Here is a 16,189-nt window from a genome sequence, read left to right as displayed (position 1 = left end):
GGGATCGCGTTCGGAATTAGGATCAGGATCAGGATCAGCTGGAGGTGGAGCGGGAGCAAGAGCACCCAATTGCCCACTGACCACTCGCCAGCAGAGGCCACCTCCTGGCCCCGGACCCATTAACCGTATGCGGAGTATATGCAACATATTTTTCTTTCTTTTAAACATCTAAGCGTTACATTATTTAGGTTTTTTTTTATTAAATGTATTTATAATTAATAAACAAAACAAACAAAAAAGCGAAAAAACCAACAAATATAAATTTGAGCACAACAATTCAAAAAGGACGACAGTCATTCTCATTTTGCGGCGACCCAACGATGCGAACAAAGAGATACAAATGCCCAGATTTTCCTGAATTTAACTTCGGTTTTATTTAATATATTTTACAACTAGCGGTATCTTTACATATATAACATGTAAAAAAAAATAGAGTTAAGGAATAGTTAAAAAAACGTGGAGCACAATGGAGGCGACGGCGTGTGGCGGAGCGAACGCTGCAGTCTCGGCGAGCTCACACCCAGCCGGTTGGTTTGTGTGTTGATGTTTCTGCTCTTGCCAAAGGATAAATGCGAAGCAAAACAAAGTTCCATCAAGGATTAGAATGTGTGCGGAGTCAAATGGTGGTGGGTGTGATTCCGGCTGGATGCACCGATGTAGGAGATATTGGTGGGTCTCGCTTCGACTGCTAACTGACTGACTGACTGATGAGCTGCGTTCGCCGCTGGCCACTCGGCGGCATCGTTCCGCATCATGACTTAAACAGTATGCTGGCTTCGGTTCTCATCACATCTCTCTCCCCCTCTCTGTCTGTCGCCCACTCTCACTGGCAGTGGCTTACATCATGCCACCCATGCCGCCCATGCCTCCCATGCCGCCCATACCACCCATGCCGGGCACGCCAGGAGCACCATCCTCCTTGGGGATCTCGGTAACCACAGCCTCGGCGGTGGTCAGCAGCGAGGCCACACCGGAGGCGTCTGTGATGGCGGTGCGCACCACCTTGGTGGGATCGATGATGCCCTTCTCGATCAGGTTGCCGTACTCGCCCTTCAGCGCATCGTAGCCGAAGTCACCGGTCTGGGTCTCCACCTTGGCCACCACCATGGCGCCATCAACGCCGGCATTCTTGGCAATCGTCATGCATGGCATGCGCAGGGCACGACGCACAATCTCCACGCCGAGTTTCTGTGAGGGATTTCATACAGATTAATACGGACAACAGAACAGAGAGAGAAAGAGATGTTCTTACCTGATCCTCATTGGTGGTCTGGACAGCCTCCAGCTTCTCAATGCAACGCAGCAGAGCGGTGCCGCCTCCGGGAACGATTCCCTCTTCGACGGCAGCGCGGGTGGCGTTCAGGGCATCGTGAACGCGATCCTTCTTCTCGTTGACCTCCACCTCGCTGGAGCCGCCAACGCGCAGCAGGGCAACGCCGGAGGCCAAGCGGGCCAGACGCTCCTGCAGCTTCTCCTTCTCGTACTCGGAGGTGGTGTCCTCGATCTGTTCCTTGATCTGATTGGCGCGACGGAGCACATCATCCTTCTTGCCCTTGCCCTTCAGCAGCAGGGTGTCGTCCTTGGTGATCACCACCTCGCCGACCTGACCCAAATCGCTGACCTTAACATCCTCCAGCTTGACGAGATCAGCATCATCGCCGAAGACAATGCCGCCGGAGGCGATGGCCATGTCGGTAAGGGTGCTCTTGCGGTTGTCACCGAATCCGGGAGCCTTGACGGCAGCCACCTGCAGACCGATCTTGAGGCGGTTCACCACCAGGGTGCTCAGGGCCTCACCATCGATGTCCTCGGCAATGATGACCAGGGGCTTGCGCTGGGCGTTGGCCAGCTCCAGAGCGGGAATGATGCTCTGCACCGAGGAGATCTTCTTCTCGGACAGCAGGAGCAGGGCATCCTGGAACTCCACCTTGGCGCCCTTCGAGGAGTTGATGAAGTAGGGCGAGATGTAGCCGCGATCGAACTTCATGCCCTCGATCACTTCCAGCTCATCGTTAAGGGTCTTGCCATCCTTGACGGTGATGACGCCATCGCGTCCCACCTTCTTCATGGCCTCGCTGATGAGGTTGCCGATGGCCTGATCGCCGTTGGCCGAGATGGTGGCCACCTGAGCGATCTCCTCGGGCGTGCTCACGGGGCGCGACATGGACTTCAGGTTGTCCTTGACGGTCTCAACGGCCACCATGACACCGCGACGGATCTCGACGGGATTGGCGCCCTTGGAGATCTTCTCGAAGCCCTCCTTGGCGATGGCGCGAGCCAGAACGGTGGCCGTGGTGGTGCCATCACCGGCCTCCTCATTGGTGTTGTTGGCCACATCCTGGACCAGCTTGGCACCGATGTTCTGGAACTTGTCCTTCAGCTCAATGGACTTGGCCACAGTGACGCCGTCCTTGGTGATCTTGGGCGAGCCCCACGACTGCTCGATGATCACATTGCGACCCTTGGGGCCCATGGTCACGGCCACAGCATCGGCCAGCACATCGACGCCCTGGAGCATCAAGGCGCGCACCTCAGGACCGAAACGCACGTCCTTCGCATAGCCGCGCACGGCCAACTGGCGGCTGATGGAGGAGCGAGCAAGCGAAACTGGCAAACGGAACATCTGTGGAGGAGCAGAGAGAATTGATTGGGATTGAGTTTGTTGGTTGGTTGGTGGCAGAGGGCCGGCGAATCAGAGCACGTGTTCTGCCCAAGAGTTCCACTAAGATGTGGTGTCTTTGCGTTGTTTACTCTGTAGTTTCTTAGTTGATAAGCGAGTGCTTCCAGCGGGTCAAAGTTCAGAAATCTTCGTTCCCGAATGTGGAATTCGGAAAATAACGTGAGCTCAGCTTAACACACACAAATCGTTTGAGTTTTCCGATAATCAGTGCATGTGGGCTTCTCAAACTACTGACAGTAAAAACCGATGGATATTCAGACTACTATATTTGAAAATTTGTGGCCAAAAATCGAAGATATTTATGGAAATTACATAAACTTGTATTGCACGTGTTCCAAACAATGTATATACATAATTGGGAATAATTAAAGAGTCATGAAGAATTAATGTACATTTTTCTAATAAAACCCAATGTAAAAACCGAATTCAATATCAACATAATCACGTGGATAAGACAAATACAGATGATACAGTTTCTGTTTATAAAAATCATTAGATTTCCAAATTACATAAAGTAATTAATATCTCTGAGAAAATTGCATAAGCCATTTGCTCGGCAAAAATATTTTGAATTTGTAATTAATGAATACAATACAATGAATTATCAGAGGAATTGGGACAGTAATCACCTATGCTTTTGATCAAATATAATGATGAAACGATAATGATATTTATAAGGATGATAATCAGTATTTTGAAGAAAAAAAAACGGCGTATTAAAGTAGCTATGGGGCGCTATCTATGTTATGTAAATCTAATCGTTGCAGCAGCGAGGGGCTCCACTGTACCGGCCAGGCCCCTTCCTTCCAGTGACCTGCCCACCCCCCGTGGAACGGACAACAAAGACATCTCGGCACCGAGCATTCCAGAAGAAACGATTTATGTAACCAGCACTTAGGCGAAACACAAATAGCTCCCGAAATCGGAGGGCATGTTATTCAATGAGCTCAAGATTTCCGCAAAAGCAAGCAGTAGCAGCACATGCAATGCCTTCTGATAAATGTGAAATTGCCGGCAAGCAGTGGAAAACATGTGCAACTAAGTTTCCACCAGCTTTCCAATGTGCGCGCATGTGTGTGTGCGTGTGTAAGGTGAATTTGCAAAAATCTTATTAGGATGTAATAATTTACTAAAATGCAGATATCGTACGCTTCGCTTTCATCAATAAGCAGGAACCTTCTGGAAACACGATTTGCCGGCTATCTGCCAGATTGTTCGCTCTTATATAACCGCCAATGGCACACACACACACCTGCACGCGAGGGCACACACAAACTTAAAATGCAGTTGGAAAAGCGGGAATGGCGCTGGAAATCGGAATTTAGGACTTACTGTGAATTAAACTGGTACTGCGAATTATTGACAAGACAGTTAAACGAACGCTTCCGATTCTATTTGATGTGAAACAACAAGCTCACTTCACCACAGTTTACTCGCTTCGAAATGTGCGCACAGGCGGTCCGAACTTCCTAACCTTAATGTGTATCGGTGTGACCGTTCGCGTGCGATCGAAAATAGCCGGCGATTATCGATTGCCTTTCTGGGCAATCGAATATTATCGGCAGCCGTTTGGGGAACTCGCATGGCAAGTTAACTTAGTAATAACTTAATCTTTTACCGATAAATTGGTGTTCTTGTATTAATATGAGAGAACAAAACCATATTATTATTCTTAACTGAGGTAAGTCCAACGCAACTATTGACTATCCAATTACATTCTAGTACCTAACAACTATCAAAATAAGCTTTGTTATGTGACGCTAGAGATGTGTAGAATTTCAATACGATAGTATCGTGCATTCCCGTTTTCGCGCATTTCGGATTTTTCCAAAATGATAACGTATGTATATTTCATAATTAATGTTTTAACAATTCTGATAATGTTAATTATTAACAAATAGAATCCTTTGCTCGATTGCGTTGGTAATTGGCCCGATTGAGTTCATGTAGTCCATCAAGGCGTCCAAATCGAAAGGACCAAACCTGGGAAAAAAGATTATTACTCTTTACAGAAACAAACATTTTTTTTATCGCGCTTACTCTGGATCTTCTGCATTTTCACTGATTACGCTAAAACCGTTCTTGCCACTGGCCAGGTACTCCATGACCACCACGCGGTACTTCTGCTGCAAATCGAGTGGAATGTACCTGGGCACCTGACACTTGGAGCACCTTGCTCCCACACTGAATACTCGCTGATCGGCGTTCAAATCGTAGCGAATACGGAGGCCGGAAACCTGCAGGAATCGGGAGGATCGCGGCGTGGGCGAGCTGGCATTCATGGGCGCCACCACGTGCTCCAGCAGCTCCACAATGTGCCTTCCTCGGAGACTTAGGGCCACCAATCTATTCTGCCAGGGACACATGGCGAACAATTGCTTGTAGGTGATGTCTGTGGGCATATAATATGTAATATTTACCATTTGATTAAGGATACATGTAGTTTTCAAGACTTAGGATTGGACTCACTGCCAGCTGGAATAGGAACTCGAAAAGTTCCCGTGGATGTCAATGCAATGGTCACGTTACTCCAACTGTCCTCGGATGATGATGGCGCATCCCTAAGAAACTAAAGATTCTCGTTGGACTGGGGTCAGTTCCAAGTGGGTAGAACCCATCTTTACATACCGCATGAAGCATGGCATCGGTGAAGAAGTTACCCAGATTGCACTCCCCTCTGCTGCACTGACTCTGCTGGAGATTAACCCGACTTTGGCCCACTACCCGGTCGGCAATGGGTTCCATCTCCAGTTGCCAAGGCACCATGGCCTGCAGAACGATGTCATCTTTAAGGGATTTCGAATGGTACGATATGTTATATTATTATAGCTTTACATTTATTTTCCAGCATCATTTCTCCTCAATATTTGTATAATATACCAACAAGAAAAGAAAGAAATAGTTAAGAACTTTTCCAGATCGTTTTATTGTGGCAAATGCAACAATTGAACATTATGGATATAATACACAATCAGTTGAGCACTGTAATGCGACCCTCGAGGCCCTGGTAAATGGGATTGATGTGATTGCTGTACGAGATTAGGGCATCCAAGTCCGTGACGCCCCACCTGAAATGAATAATTATTGAAATGCAGTTGTACCATGGGATACAAGATGAGTGGAGTGTACGTACTGGAGGTCAGTGCCCTCGGCGAGCATGGTGTATCCATCGCCACCAGCCTGCAGGAAGTTGGGCGATGTGAGGCGATAGAGCTTGTCGGATACCAGAGGCTCGTACTTGGGCACCTCGCACTCCGCGCAACGAATCGATACGGATATAACCCGCGATCCCACGGGCTTCGTGTAGTCGTATTTCGCCTTGATGCCCGAGAACTGCAGATTGATGTACGATCCGGTCACCCCGTTCTCCAGGTCCACCTTGGTCAGGGCCCACTCCATGGCCTCCACTATCTTGCTGCCCGGCAGATTGTAGGAAACCAGCGTGTTCTCGAATGGCGACATGCTGACTATGTGGGCGTACGTGAGATCTAAGGAATGGAAAATCATATCATTGAAATGGAGACCCTCAGAGTAGCTTTTTGCTATAACTTCGCTATTAAACAATCACACAGCCCAACGAATAATAACTTCCAATACTCACTGCCTCTGTTGAGCGGCACGCGGAGCCCTCCGATGTTCATGAGTCCGGCAGATACATTCGTCCAGGTCTTCTGCTCATACGAAGCCATGCCGACGAACTGCAAGTGGGGAGATTCCATATATTTGATCTACCAAAGGTTTTTTCCACTTACAGAATGGACCATGGCGTCGCAGAAGAAGTTGCCCAGGTTGCACTCTCCGGCAGCACAATCGTCCTTGGTGAGGTCCACCTTGGTATAGCCCACCACTACCTTGCCCATTACGTCGATCTCCTCCTTCCATGGCTGCATGGCCTCCAGCACCTCCTCATCTACAGGGAGCACAATGCACGGACACAAAATGAATACACTGTGCAATCAAGGACTTTCACGGGGAACAACAGGAACTGATTTTTCACAGTGTACGCAGAAACAATAACTTATAGTTACACAGAAAACAAATCACTTGCAGCTTCCACGAAATAACAAATTTAAGCACTAGGAAAATCGAGCAAGGAAATAATACCATAAATGCAAGCAAAAAAGTTGTTAATCGAGAGTTTAGTTGTTTCAAAAAGAAACGCAAAGAAGCCGCAGAAAAACAACTTGGGAATTATAAGGCCGTTCGAGCAGTAGAGGTAAGCAAATAAGTTACTCAAGTACGAAATGGTCCTGAGAACTTTAAGACCCCCACATATATCCACTCGTACTGACCTTCTGGCACGGATTGGTCCATGTAGAGCGGGTCGCCTTCGAAGTCCAGCACATCGCCGTTGTCATCGAAGTAGACGATCAGGTTGCCCACGTAGCGGGCATAGGCCGATGCCTGGACGATGAGCACGCGGTGGCCAGAGCTGTGGATCACCTCGGTGGGATAATCACCGGCGGGCGTGTGTGGACCGGGCGGATCACCCGTGTAGAGGAAGGTGTGCGAGTGGGAGCCCACGATGACGTCGATCCACTCGCCGGCATTCGCGGCGATCTGCTGATCCACATCGTAGCCGCAGTGGGAGACCACGATGATGATGTTGGCACCCTGCGCCTTCAGCAGCTGCGCCTCCTCGCGGATGGTGTCGCTCTCGTTGCGGAAGATCACCTTGCCGGTATTGGCCAGATCCTGCAGCAAATCCACGGAATTTATAAGCAATCTAGGTGATGGAATTGCCGAAACTCACGTATGTTGTCTCCAGGATAATACCAATCACTCCAATCTTGCGTCCCGATCGCTCGATTATCATCGACTTGTTGTACTTGCCCTCCATGGTGGGCTCGTGGGCGCAGTCCATGTTGGCCACCAGCATGTTGGTCTGCACCGTCTCCAGGAAGGGCACCACGCCCTCCACTCCGTGATCGAACTCATGGTTGCCAAGCGTCTGAAATGGTTAGTAAATGGTGGATATCCATCCAAGTAGCCCATGGATACCAGCACTTACCATGACATCAGCGGGCAGAAGGTTCAGCAGCTGCTGGGTGACGTTCCATCGCCCGATGTTGTACCACAACGTGCCCTGGAAGCTGTCGCCGGCATTGATGTAGATGGGATTGAGCTCCGCCTGCTCCTCGAGCAGCCGCCTCACGGTGTAGACGGTGCGCGGATAGCCACCGATGCACTCCTCGCCCTCGTCGCAGGTGCCACCGGAGGTGTCCGTGGCCTCGAATCTGCGGATGAACGGATCGCAATCGAAGCGTGGATTAGCTGTTGAGTGGGCTCGTGCTTGTTGATTTGCCATGGCCGTATCGTTATCGGGATCGGGGAATCGGCATTCGAAACGAAATCAGTACGTGGACCTGATAGGCCATGGTTTACGATCATGTGCTGGCCATAAACCGATCCAATCCGACCATGCCTCACCTGGCGTGCAAGTCATTGATGTGGATGATGGACACGGGAAAGCCCTCCCTGTTGACAGCCTCCGAGGATGACCACATGACCGCCATCACCACCAGGGACAGCGACCATGTCAGTCGATTGCAAGCGGTTGCCATTTTACTCAAACGCACCTGCACCTGCACTTCACCGAAAAAAAAGGCAGCGAAACAAATTCAAGTGTAAACACACCCAACCCGATGGCCGTCGATAAGGCAACTGAATGGCCAAAATTGCGACGCCCGCGAAATCTGAATGGGCCTCGCACCCGATCCGATCTGGACATCGTGGGTACCCTTCCTCCGCTGATAAGAGCCAAGTGTGTACTTTATGCACGACCTGCACAGGGGGAAAAACTGGGGCATATTGCTCATATTGTTCCCACTCAAATATTCATATATTTCATGCCATTGTTAACATAAATAAACTACTGATTTGAATGCTTTATGTTACTATATATTAAATTGAATTTTGCACATTTTATAATATGATTTTCCTGTTAACAATTTATATATCTCTAATTTAAACTATAATATAGAATTGAAATATATTGGAATTGATTTTATTACAATTACCTGCAGTGTATGAATTCAGCTTGCTTTTCCCACTACCCACGTATTGTGATTTTCATTTGTGCAGTATTGGCATTTTGGTCAGTTCAGATAAAATATCGGGCTATAATGAACTGGTATGCAACAAACAAGGCACCTAAACGATAAGAATCTCTGATTTTCAATTAAATAGGTTTTCTTTTCAACGAAAAGCTTACGCTCACTTTTAATTGGTTTGCAATGGGTGTTCTACGTTCTGCACATTACTCATACGCCGCGTTGCCCGTGTTATTTCTCAAGTGGCAACTAACCTGAACAGCCTGTGAATATCCCCTCAATGGTCGCACTGCCCGGGTACCAAACACTTAATGATATGCACCTATAGATCCCCGATAAGCAACTATGGCCGAGATAGGGACAAACGGATACGACGGCCGCTATTCCGGTAATATTCACCGGCTGACACATGTTACTCAGGCACGGCACTTGATGTATGGAGTAAACCCTCCTACAACCGATCGTTTATTGCGTTCTGGGGCAAACAAAATATACGAGCAGCACAGCCATGTAATAAACGGGCAATCAATTTGGTTTATAGCGCCATTCGGGGCAACAAAAGCAAATTAGTTATATTACAAATAGACGGAACTCCGTTCTCAACGGTAGTAACATCATGAGTAAGCGGTATGGCGATAATGATACTTCCCTCTTTTACGGACTGCAAGGTTTACTTTAGATTAACATGCGTAATCCACAAAATAGTGATATATTGTTGAACTTATTTTAATGCCAAACAAGCACTGAAACCACCAAGCAATCGCCACTCCATTGAATGGCAGTTAGATGTACATTCCTATCAGGTTTTCAAGGCGCTGATAAACCAGATTTCAATCAATTCCTTCGCAATAACTGGCTTGCATCAGGCCAAATACATGAGAACGTAGATAGCAAATCAAACAGGAATAACACCTTAACATTGCAATAATGCAAACCAAAACCAGTACAACTTATTAGAGGCCGATTTTGAGTAAATATAACTTCAAGATGTGTAATATTTTAACCAATGCACGCATATATTTCCCCCACGAAAACCGCAGGCCAAAAGACACTTGACACGCCAAAGGGGGTGGAATAAGAAGCATTGTTTTGGGGTATTCACCCGTATAACCATGGAGTCGATTGCCGTGGGGTGGATCGAAACCGGCCACGGGATTGTACATATCCGTATAAAATAGTACAATGATTTATTTCATTCTCATTGACAATAGATTGAGAGCTCTTCGTGGATTACTCGTAGGTATAAAGCACACTATGCATTTAAGTATTATGTTTGTCTGTATATAGATGTCAGCGCAAGTATGTATATATACATATATATATATAGTGTGTATATATATATATATATTATAAATTGTATATAAATATAATGTATATGTAATATGTTTGTGTATAAGTATCAATGTATTAAGTTAATTGCTTAGCGTAAAGCACAGAGAATTTTGATATGAGAATGACTGAGAACATTCCTGCATGCGGTGCGCTCAGAGATCGGATACGGGCTCCATCAGGACCTGGGATCTTTATAGCACTTCATCTATCATAGCATCCTCCATCTTTCACTCCAACGTCCCAGTCCGCTGGGTTAACGCAAAGGCAACAATGAGAGAACTACAACGGAAAAATTGGCAAACAAGTGACTAGAAATTATGATAACTCTCCCTGATTTGAAAGTTGTGTTGAGCATGGTCGGGGGGCTGAGTCTCTCTGCTCCCTCCCCGGTTTAGTGAAAGACGTCCATGAATGGGAAGTAGGCCTGCTCCGGCTCGAGGAGATCGACGAGGAAGCAAACGGTGCCAGCCACGCCCTCGTACAAGCTATGCGGACGATCTGGTGTTCTGGCGCGCAGCTTGAACTCGGCATTGGTCAGCAGCTCCATGAACTTGTGCGCCCTGTACAGGTACCTCATCTCATTGGTCAGACGGAACAGCAGCAGGAACACATAGCCATTGCCGGCCACGCCATGGCAGATGCCCGGTCCCTTGCGCAGAAAGCCCTTCTTCCAAACCATATCCGCACAGCGACGCAACGAGGTCAAGTACTTCTCCTCCTTGAAGATCAAATAGGCCTTGGCCAGCACATAGACGGCGCCGGGTGCCCCATGGCACCAATGCACCAGACGTTTGTCCCTGCCGGAGCGCAAATCCTCCAGTGCCACTGGAAAGTTGCCGTCGCTGTCCTGCAGCTCCAGGAAGAAATCAATCGAGCGCTTGATGTCGCGCAGCTCGGCGGCCGGCGCCGAAATGGGTATTGTGCGGAACCACGGGCTGTCCAACAGCATGTGCAGAATGGCGCACAGGCCATGGGCCGCACCCAGGTACTCCGTGCCATGGTACTGGTACATCAACGGACACGGCGAGTTGTTCTGCTTGCTGTACTCGCGGCCGCTGGTCACGATTAGCTGGCAAATGGATACCAGGTCGTCGTCGGTGATCTTCTTCTCCGGCAGCACGTCGTTTAGCCAATAGCAGCCGGATAGATAGCCAGCACGGCCCACCAGTACCTCGTCGCAGCCGTATTTGGTGTGCATGAACTCCTTGCTGGACGGGATGCCCGACTTGAAGTTGGCCAAGTCGTCGGACAGCTCCTCGGTGTCCTTGAGCTCCTGCGAAATGGCTGCCGAGACGGCATAGATCCCAGCATTGCCGCAAAGGAAGGAGTAGCGCTCGGCGGAGCGTTTCTTGTAGCGCTTTGCATTCACCTTGGCATTGCGGATGAACGATGCCGCATGATCCAGTGCCGGATAGAGATCGCGTGTCTGCTCGCAGCTGTTGAGCTTCCAGAACATGAAGGCTATGCCGGCATTGCCCACATACAGATCACCACGATTGTCCTCCTCATCGTTGTTCGGATGACAGTGCTCCAGTATGGCGTCCACATAGGTGCAGATCAGGTTCTTAATATGCTCCTCGTCGCTGGCGAACGGTGTATTCTCCCCGCCCGCAAAATCGGCAAAGGGATTCTTCAGGTAGCGGCGTTCCATGGCAAACTGCTGGCCAGGATCGGTGGTCAGTTGGCCTCTCTGCTTCGCGTCCTCTTCGACTGCACTTGCAATGGCACCAGCTGAAAACGGACATGCGACATGTGGTGAGTGCAAGTTAGGAAATCGATTTGCCGGCTTTAAGGGCGCGGCCGGGCGTCTGGCAGCCACCACCTCCTCCTCCTCCTGCAGCTGCTGCCATGCCCACAGCTACACTCACCTGTCTCAGGTGGGAACGGCAGTCGCGACTTCGTCGAGCACCTTCTGGCAATGGGACGAAGCTGCTGATTAACCAAGATTTGAAATATATGCAGTATTTGGGCAACTTTTGCTATATTATTACCGAAATACGAGACGTGTGTTTGCAGGGACGAGAATGTTTGTCAAGTGTCTATGAAGTGGAAAGCCGGCGCAGCCTTTTTTCTCACAGCCACCTAAAATCGGAAAACTTGGCGCTTCTGCGGGAGAACTTATTTCCAACTGTCGAACGGCTCGACTCGAAATATTTAAACAATTCCTGGCAGGAATGCTCAGGTCCTGTCGTAAAAAGTTAAAAGAAACATCGATTCCATATCGATAGGCCGCTGTACCCCACTTTATGTCGTCATCGGTTTTTGAATTGAACAAAATTGTACTTGTATGTGATCAGGGAAAATGTGGTACAACGTAATTAATTAACTAATTAGGTAATACAACAGTTTATTAATTAATGTACCTGAGCTATCGATAACAACGATTCCAACTGCTGCAAATATCGGTTAAAGGCTAGCAACATTTATCGCCATAAAGCTTTAATTTTACTATTATTTTAATTTGACCTTAAAAAAAGTATATTTTTTATATACTCTATAGAAGACTAATTGTAATCAACCAATCTTATAACGAAATCGCTGCAAAACACAAGTTCGTACATTTTGCTTCTTAACTCGATCGGTTTATTTTAACAACAGTATAAATATATATCAGAGGGTATTATCCTTGCATCACAGGTTTGTCCTCAGTGCTCACTTCCTGCGCTGACCGCCACTCAGAATGGTGACGATGCGGATGAATATGTTCAACACATCCATGTAGATCGACATTGAGCTAAAATATAGATAAGAACATATATATTAAATAGAGTTTCAGCATGGCATGGAGCAGTAAACTCACGCGTTGATAGGATCGTAGGGAGCGTAGTGGGGAAAGACCTCTGCGCGGCGCACCATGCGCTGGGTGTCGTAGAGCAGGAAGCCACTGAAGAGGACGAGGCCGCCGTACAAGGACATGGAGGCCAGACCTACGAAAAGTAAGTGAGGTGGGTTAACTCTGTTTCAGAATTCATAAAATAGGGGATTACATCCACTTTATACCGATGGTTTAAGACAAAAAGTGGTGGTAGCCCCCAGTGGAACAAGTGGGAAACTCACCTGCGCCCAGCGCCGTGGTGGGCGGCAGCCACATGGAGGCCAGCGAGGAAGCGAAGACCACGCCCAAGCCAATGGCCAGTGGACCGCCCATGTAGAGGAACTTATCGCTTGGTGCACACGCGGCGATCGTGGACAAGCCACCAACAATTCCGCCCGTGTAGAGGGCGGCGCGCGTTAGAATCGGTCCACCCACGAAGCATATGGGAGCGATCACGGCGCCCAGAATGGCGCAATGCACCGCCCAGGCCAGGTGCTTGGCTCCCAGACCCGGCTGGTACTCAATAGAACGGGCCACGGCTCCGCTACCAATAACCAGAGCCAGCGAAGCAATGGTCGCCTAAGCGATTGAAGGGAAATGGAAGGTAGTGTTATGTTCTGATGTGTCTGTTGGGCTGGTACGCAACAACTGCGCAACATTCTGTAGGAGAACTTACCAAGATGCCGCCACGAGAGGCCAGCTCCAGGAGGCGGTGCGAGCGGAAGGTGGCTGCTGCTGCGGCCGCGGTGAGAACGCAAGAGCCACCGAAAAAGGCATAGGTGCTCTGGATACGATCCTTTACATACTGGGGCCACATGCTAAATGGAATTGGTTGAATCTCAGTTAGTACAATCTCTCTATTTCGCAAGAAAGGGGCTCATTGTGGAAGAGATGGTGCCATTTGGCTATGCTTGTCGATTCCCCACTTACATGGCGTTATCCGCGATGCTGGTTTGTTTTCCCAATCCCACGCCGTAGAAGCAAAGGGCGCCCAAACCCACGGCGGCTGCTCCGGCGGCAGCGCCCTTGCCCATGGAGTACGCTGCAGGCAGGGAGAGGATAGTTATACCACAGATGTAAATTGGATTACACAAGAAACTTACCGTTGGCACTCGGCGGACCCATCAGCTTCTCCTTGAGCGAGGGTGCACGCACCTGTTCCACAGGAGCGCGGGTGCGTACTGGTCCACGGGCGTAGCTGCGCACCGCGGAGAGATTGAGATTGGGATTGGCATTGGCGCGGAACAGCTGAGCCGGAGACTGGGCCAGGATTTTGATGCTCCCAGCGGGTCGGGCGGCGGAAAGTGCTAGACGCAGCAACATTGTGTTGTTGTGGTGAAATTCGGATGGAGTGCAATTGGTTCTCCGTCGGTAAGAGCTATTGGATTCGGATTTCTATGTGAGCGCTAGCTTTGTCTCCACCTGATTTTGATTGTTCGCTGTGGTTTTATATTTTGTTGATTCGTAGAAATAGTTGAATATTTTACTGTCTCTTGTGCTTTGATATCGATAACTGGCACAATCGTTATTCGATAGGTCCATGCCTATCGCAAAACGCCATAAATACCGCTAATATCGATAGTATAGCTAAGTATATGATTGAAAATAATGAGAAAGTACAAAAAAATATGTTGTAACGATCTCGGAGTAATAAATATATAAAATTGAAATCGAATGCAGTTGTCGGAGATAATTTATTTGATAAGCTTATGTAATGTTATCGATGTGACGCGCCGATGAGCCGCCAAGTTTGAATAACGTGCACAGTGGAACAAATTACACTTCATCAGAGAAAAAGTTTATTGGAAATTCATTTTTGAAAGTTATTTAACATATTCATGTGTTCCGCAATAAACCCATTTTCTTGTTTACATATTAGAGCTGCACTACAGACTACCTAATCCTAGGATCAGAGTACCAGGTCACTTTTCAGACCTGATACTTCCTCGCCGGCGCCGTGGGAATCTCGCCACGAGGGCGTGACCGCATCACTATCATCTCGGTGAGATGGGATGATCGCAGGGTTCCATAGTGATCGAACGTGTCGGTCTGCTCCAGAGTTCCCCCTGAGTTGGACGCGTAGCTCTTGCACTCGTACAGTGGGCAGCATCGGGGATACTCGGCACGCACATCCGTCGACGGAATGGGTTTGCAATCGCGCTGCGTTAGCTTCGGCACCTGGCAGCTGGACCATGGATGAGAATTATCTTTCACCTGATGATGGGACATACTAGAGCTGTCCACTTACCTGTCCTCCCAGAGTTGCTGCGATTCCAGGCATTGAATCCGGACGCACTGATCCTCTCGCGTAAAGACTTCACCTATATAAAGCTGGCGACCCGTCAGTGTATCCATGCAGAACTGCTGATCGTACAGATTCACTGCCGCTTTAAGTTGAATAGAAAAATCAACGTATATTACAAGAAAATAATATTTATTATTCGGAAAAATCCGTACGTTGATAGGGAATCGCTAGGCTTCCCCCGATGATCAATGACATCATGGGTACTATATAAATGACTAAGTTGATTGACTCCATTTGGGCAAAATTTCCCTTTTGAAAAAACTCAGATCGGCAGACAGAATTTAGCCCGACGTTTGCAAAGTTTAGCGCGCAACTGAAGTCCACACGGTTAATCTTCCTTCTGTTTTATATTAAAAAACCTAGAGAACCGTGTTTATTTGTATGGAATCACACACTTACGACATTTGCGCGCTTTCTCTGCAATAAATTTAACAAATTTTACTCGAATCTGCTAAATGTTTATGCGTACAGGCCCGCCAACAGTGCGTTTCATAGGTGCTTAAACAAATGTTTATAATATTAAAATGAATCTCAATACCGTTGAAAAATTCCTCAGCTTTGCCAAAAATAGATTAAATCATACAGATTCAGCTGTATTTTCGGTTGATGAGCCTCTTTTAAATCTCCAGAGACTTACACCTTATAAAGCCATTACCTTTCAGTTTAGTGAATTCAGTGAATTTCTGTAAATAATTAGCTTGACTTGACAGTTTTGAAACGCACCTTGCGATGTTGTGCTTATCGCCCCACAGCAATATGAGCAAGAAGTTGGAAAGCGATTTATAGCAATTTGCAAAAAAAAAAAACAAATATCGATCCATATTGTGTGTATATACATATTTCCATATGACCGGTTTAATCAGCATATTTATATATACCTATATTCGCATGATGGAATTAATAATTCTTTGATATAATGAAATTGGTTTACATGTTCATAAAAGTACATCTCATTAATCTGAAAATCTCATTAAAAATTTGATTCTGGAGGAATATGTTAATAA

At 47.6% G+C, this 16,189-nt stretch overlaps 5 protein-coding genes and 1 long non-coding RNA gene across 9 annotated transcripts; 1 reads left to right on the top strand and 5 right to left on the bottom strand.

The window, feature by feature from the left end:
• Nucleotides 1-349: 349 nt before the first annotated feature.
• LOC122625272 (heat shock protein 60A) lies at nucleotides 350-4,168 on the bottom strand. The gene is made up of 3 exons (XM_043805307.1): nucleotides 4,013-4,168; nucleotides 1,253-2,623; nucleotides 350-1,188 (listed from the first exon to the last, which is right to left on the bottom strand). Exons 2-3 carry the CDS (start codon nucleotides 2,621-2,623, stop codon nucleotides 838-840), a joined length of 1,722 nt encoding a protein of 573 aa, XP_043661242.1. The 5' UTR covers nucleotides 4,013-4,168; the 3' UTR covers nucleotides 350-837.
• A 91-nt stretch (nucleotides 4,169-4,259) lies between these two features.
• On the top strand, nucleotides 4,260-4,723 carry LOC122623182. The gene is made up of 3 exons (XR_006326382.1): nucleotides 4,260-4,361; nucleotides 4,426-4,520; nucleotides 4,582-4,723. It is a non-coding gene; the product is annotated as an uncharacterized LOC122623182 (long non-coding RNA).
• On the bottom strand, nucleotides 4,526-8,518 carry LOC122623181 (apyrase). 2 transcript variants are annotated; one of them, XM_043802171.1, is made up of 8 exons: nucleotides 8,111-8,295; nucleotides 7,692-7,917; nucleotides 7,434-7,631; nucleotides 6,973-7,375; nucleotides 5,309-5,466; nucleotides 5,150-5,249; nucleotides 4,721-5,072; nucleotides 4,526-4,663 (listed from the first exon to the last, which is right to left on the bottom strand). In XM_043802171.1, exons 1-8 carry the CDS (start codon nucleotides 8,242-8,244, stop codon nucleotides 4,564-4,566), a joined length of 1,671 nt encoding a protein of 556 aa, XP_043658106.1. In that variant the 5' UTR covers nucleotides 8,245-8,295; the 3' UTR covers nucleotides 4,526-4,563. The 2 variants fall into 2 exon arrangements, with proteins under 2 accessions (XP_043658106.1, XP_043658105.1); XM_043802170.1 differs by lacking the exons at nucleotides 4,526-4,663; nucleotides 4,721-5,072; nucleotides 5,150-5,249; nucleotides 5,309-5,466 and adding exons at nucleotides 5,588-5,748; nucleotides 5,814-6,168; nucleotides 6,282-6,378; nucleotides 6,433-6,590 and having other exon boundaries at nucleotides 8,111-8,518.
• A 1,385-nt stretch (nucleotides 8,519-9,903) lies between these two features.
• Nucleotides 9,904-12,320, bottom strand: LOC122623633 (lanC-like protein 3 homolog). 3 transcript variants are annotated; one of them, XM_043802897.1, is made up of 3 exons: nucleotides 12,057-12,320; nucleotides 11,934-11,997; nucleotides 9,904-11,796 (listed from the first exon to the last, which is right to left on the bottom strand). In XM_043802897.1, exon 3 carries the CDS (start codon nucleotides 11,714-11,716, stop codon nucleotides 10,457-10,459), a length of 1,260 nt encoding a protein of 419 aa, XP_043658832.1. In that variant the 5' UTR covers nucleotides 11,717-11,796; nucleotides 11,934-11,997; nucleotides 12,057-12,320; the 3' UTR covers nucleotides 9,904-10,456. The 3 variants fall into 3 exon arrangements, with proteins under 3 accessions (XP_043658832.1, XP_043658831.1, XP_043658830.1); XM_043802896.1 differs by having other exon boundaries at nucleotides 11,934-11,994; XM_043802895.1 differs by having other exon boundaries at nucleotides 11,934-12,320.
• A 301-nt stretch (nucleotides 12,321-12,621) lies between these two features.
• LOC122624205 (growth hormone-inducible transmembrane protein) lies at nucleotides 12,622-14,398 on the bottom strand. Its single transcript, XM_043803675.1, has 6 exons — nucleotides 13,984-14,398; nucleotides 13,811-13,922; nucleotides 13,557-13,698; nucleotides 13,123-13,459; nucleotides 12,866-12,992; nucleotides 12,622-12,799 (listed from the first exon to the last, which is right to left on the bottom strand). The coding sequence occupies exons 1-6, from the start codon at nucleotides 14,201-14,203 to the stop codon at nucleotides 12,718-12,720; spliced, it is 1,020 nt and encodes a 339-aa protein (XP_043659610.1). The 5' UTR covers nucleotides 14,204-14,398; the 3' UTR covers nucleotides 12,622-12,717.
• A 329-nt stretch (nucleotides 14,399-14,727) lies between these two features.
• LOC122624694 lies at nucleotides 14,728-15,486 on the bottom strand. The gene is made up of 3 exons (XM_043804369.1): nucleotides 15,338-15,486; nucleotides 15,129-15,267; nucleotides 14,728-15,065 (listed from the first exon to the last, which is right to left on the bottom strand). Exons 1-3 carry the CDS (start codon nucleotides 15,417-15,419, stop codon nucleotides 14,810-14,812), a joined length of 477 nt encoding a protein of 158 aa, XP_043660304.1. The 5' UTR covers nucleotides 15,420-15,486; the 3' UTR covers nucleotides 14,728-14,809.
• Nucleotides 15,487-16,189: the final 703 nt, after the last annotated feature.

Source organism: Drosophila teissieri, chromosome X (genome assembly GCF_016746235.2).
Source record: "Drosophila teissieri strain GT53w chromosome X, Prin_Dtei_1.1, whole genome shotgun sequence".
In the NCBI taxonomy this organism is placed as follows: Eukaryota; Metazoa; Arthropoda; class Insecta; order Diptera; family Drosophilidae; genus Drosophila; species Drosophila teissieri.
Note: the sequence above shows the minus strand (reverse complement) of the source record. Positions and strands in the feature narration are given on the sequence as shown.

What these genes read in the sequence shown, in the direction of transcription:
- LOC122623633 (XM_043802895.1), bottom strand. Translation starts at nt 11,716, where the DNA reads ATGGAACGCCGCTACCTGAAGAATCCCTTTGCCGATTTTGCGGGCGGG.
- LOC122625272 (XM_043805307.1), bottom strand. Translation starts at nt 2,623, where the DNA reads ATGTTCCGTTTGCCAGTTTCGCTTGCTCGCTCCTCCATCAGCCGCCAG. An exon ending in AGACCACCAATGAGGATCAG is followed by an intron (nt 1,189 to 1,252) that starts GTAAGAACATCT and finishes AATCCCTCACAG; the next exon opens with AAACTCGGCGTGGAGATTGT.
- LOC122623181 (XM_043802171.1), bottom strand. Translation starts at nt 8,244, where the DNA reads ATGGCAACCGCTTGCAATCGACTGACATGGTCGCTGTCCCTGGTGGTG. An exon ending in ATCAATGACTTGCACGCCAG is followed by an intron (nt 7,918 to 8,110) that starts GTGAGGCATGGT and finishes GTTCATCCGCAG; the next exon opens with ATTCGAGGCCACGGACACCT. An exon ending in GAAAATGCAGAAGATCCAGA is followed by an intron (nt 4,664 to 4,720) that starts GTAAGCGCGATA and finishes CTTTTTTCCCAG; the next exon opens with GTTTGGTCCTTTCGATTTGG.
- LOC122624205 (XM_043803675.1), bottom strand. Translation starts at nt 14,203, where the DNA reads ATGTTGCTGCGTCTAGCACTTTCCGCCGCCCGACCCGCTGGGAGCATC. An exon ending in GGGTCCGCCGAGTGCCAACG is followed by an intron (nt 13,923 to 13,983) that starts GTAAGTTTCTTG and finishes CCCTGCCTGCAG; the next exon opens with CGTACTCCATGGGCAAGGGC. An exon ending in AGCATCGCGGATAACGCCAT is followed by an intron (nt 13,699 to 13,810) that starts GTAAGTGGGGAA and finishes AATTCCATTTAG; the next exon opens with CATGTGGCCCCAGTATGTAA.
- LOC122624694 (XM_043804369.1), bottom strand. Translation starts at nt 15,419, where the DNA reads ATGGAGTCAATCAACTTAGTCATTTATATAGTACCCATGATGTCATTG. An exon ending in CCTAGCGATTCCCTATCAAC is followed by an intron (nt 15,268 to 15,337) that starts GTACGGATTTTT and finishes TTCAACTTAAAG; the next exon opens with CGGCAGTGAATCTGTACGAT. An exon ending in CAGCAACTCTGGGAGGACAG is followed by an intron (nt 15,066 to 15,128) that starts GTAAGTGGACAG and finishes TCCATGGTCCAG; the next exon opens with CTGCCAGGTGCCGAAGCTAA.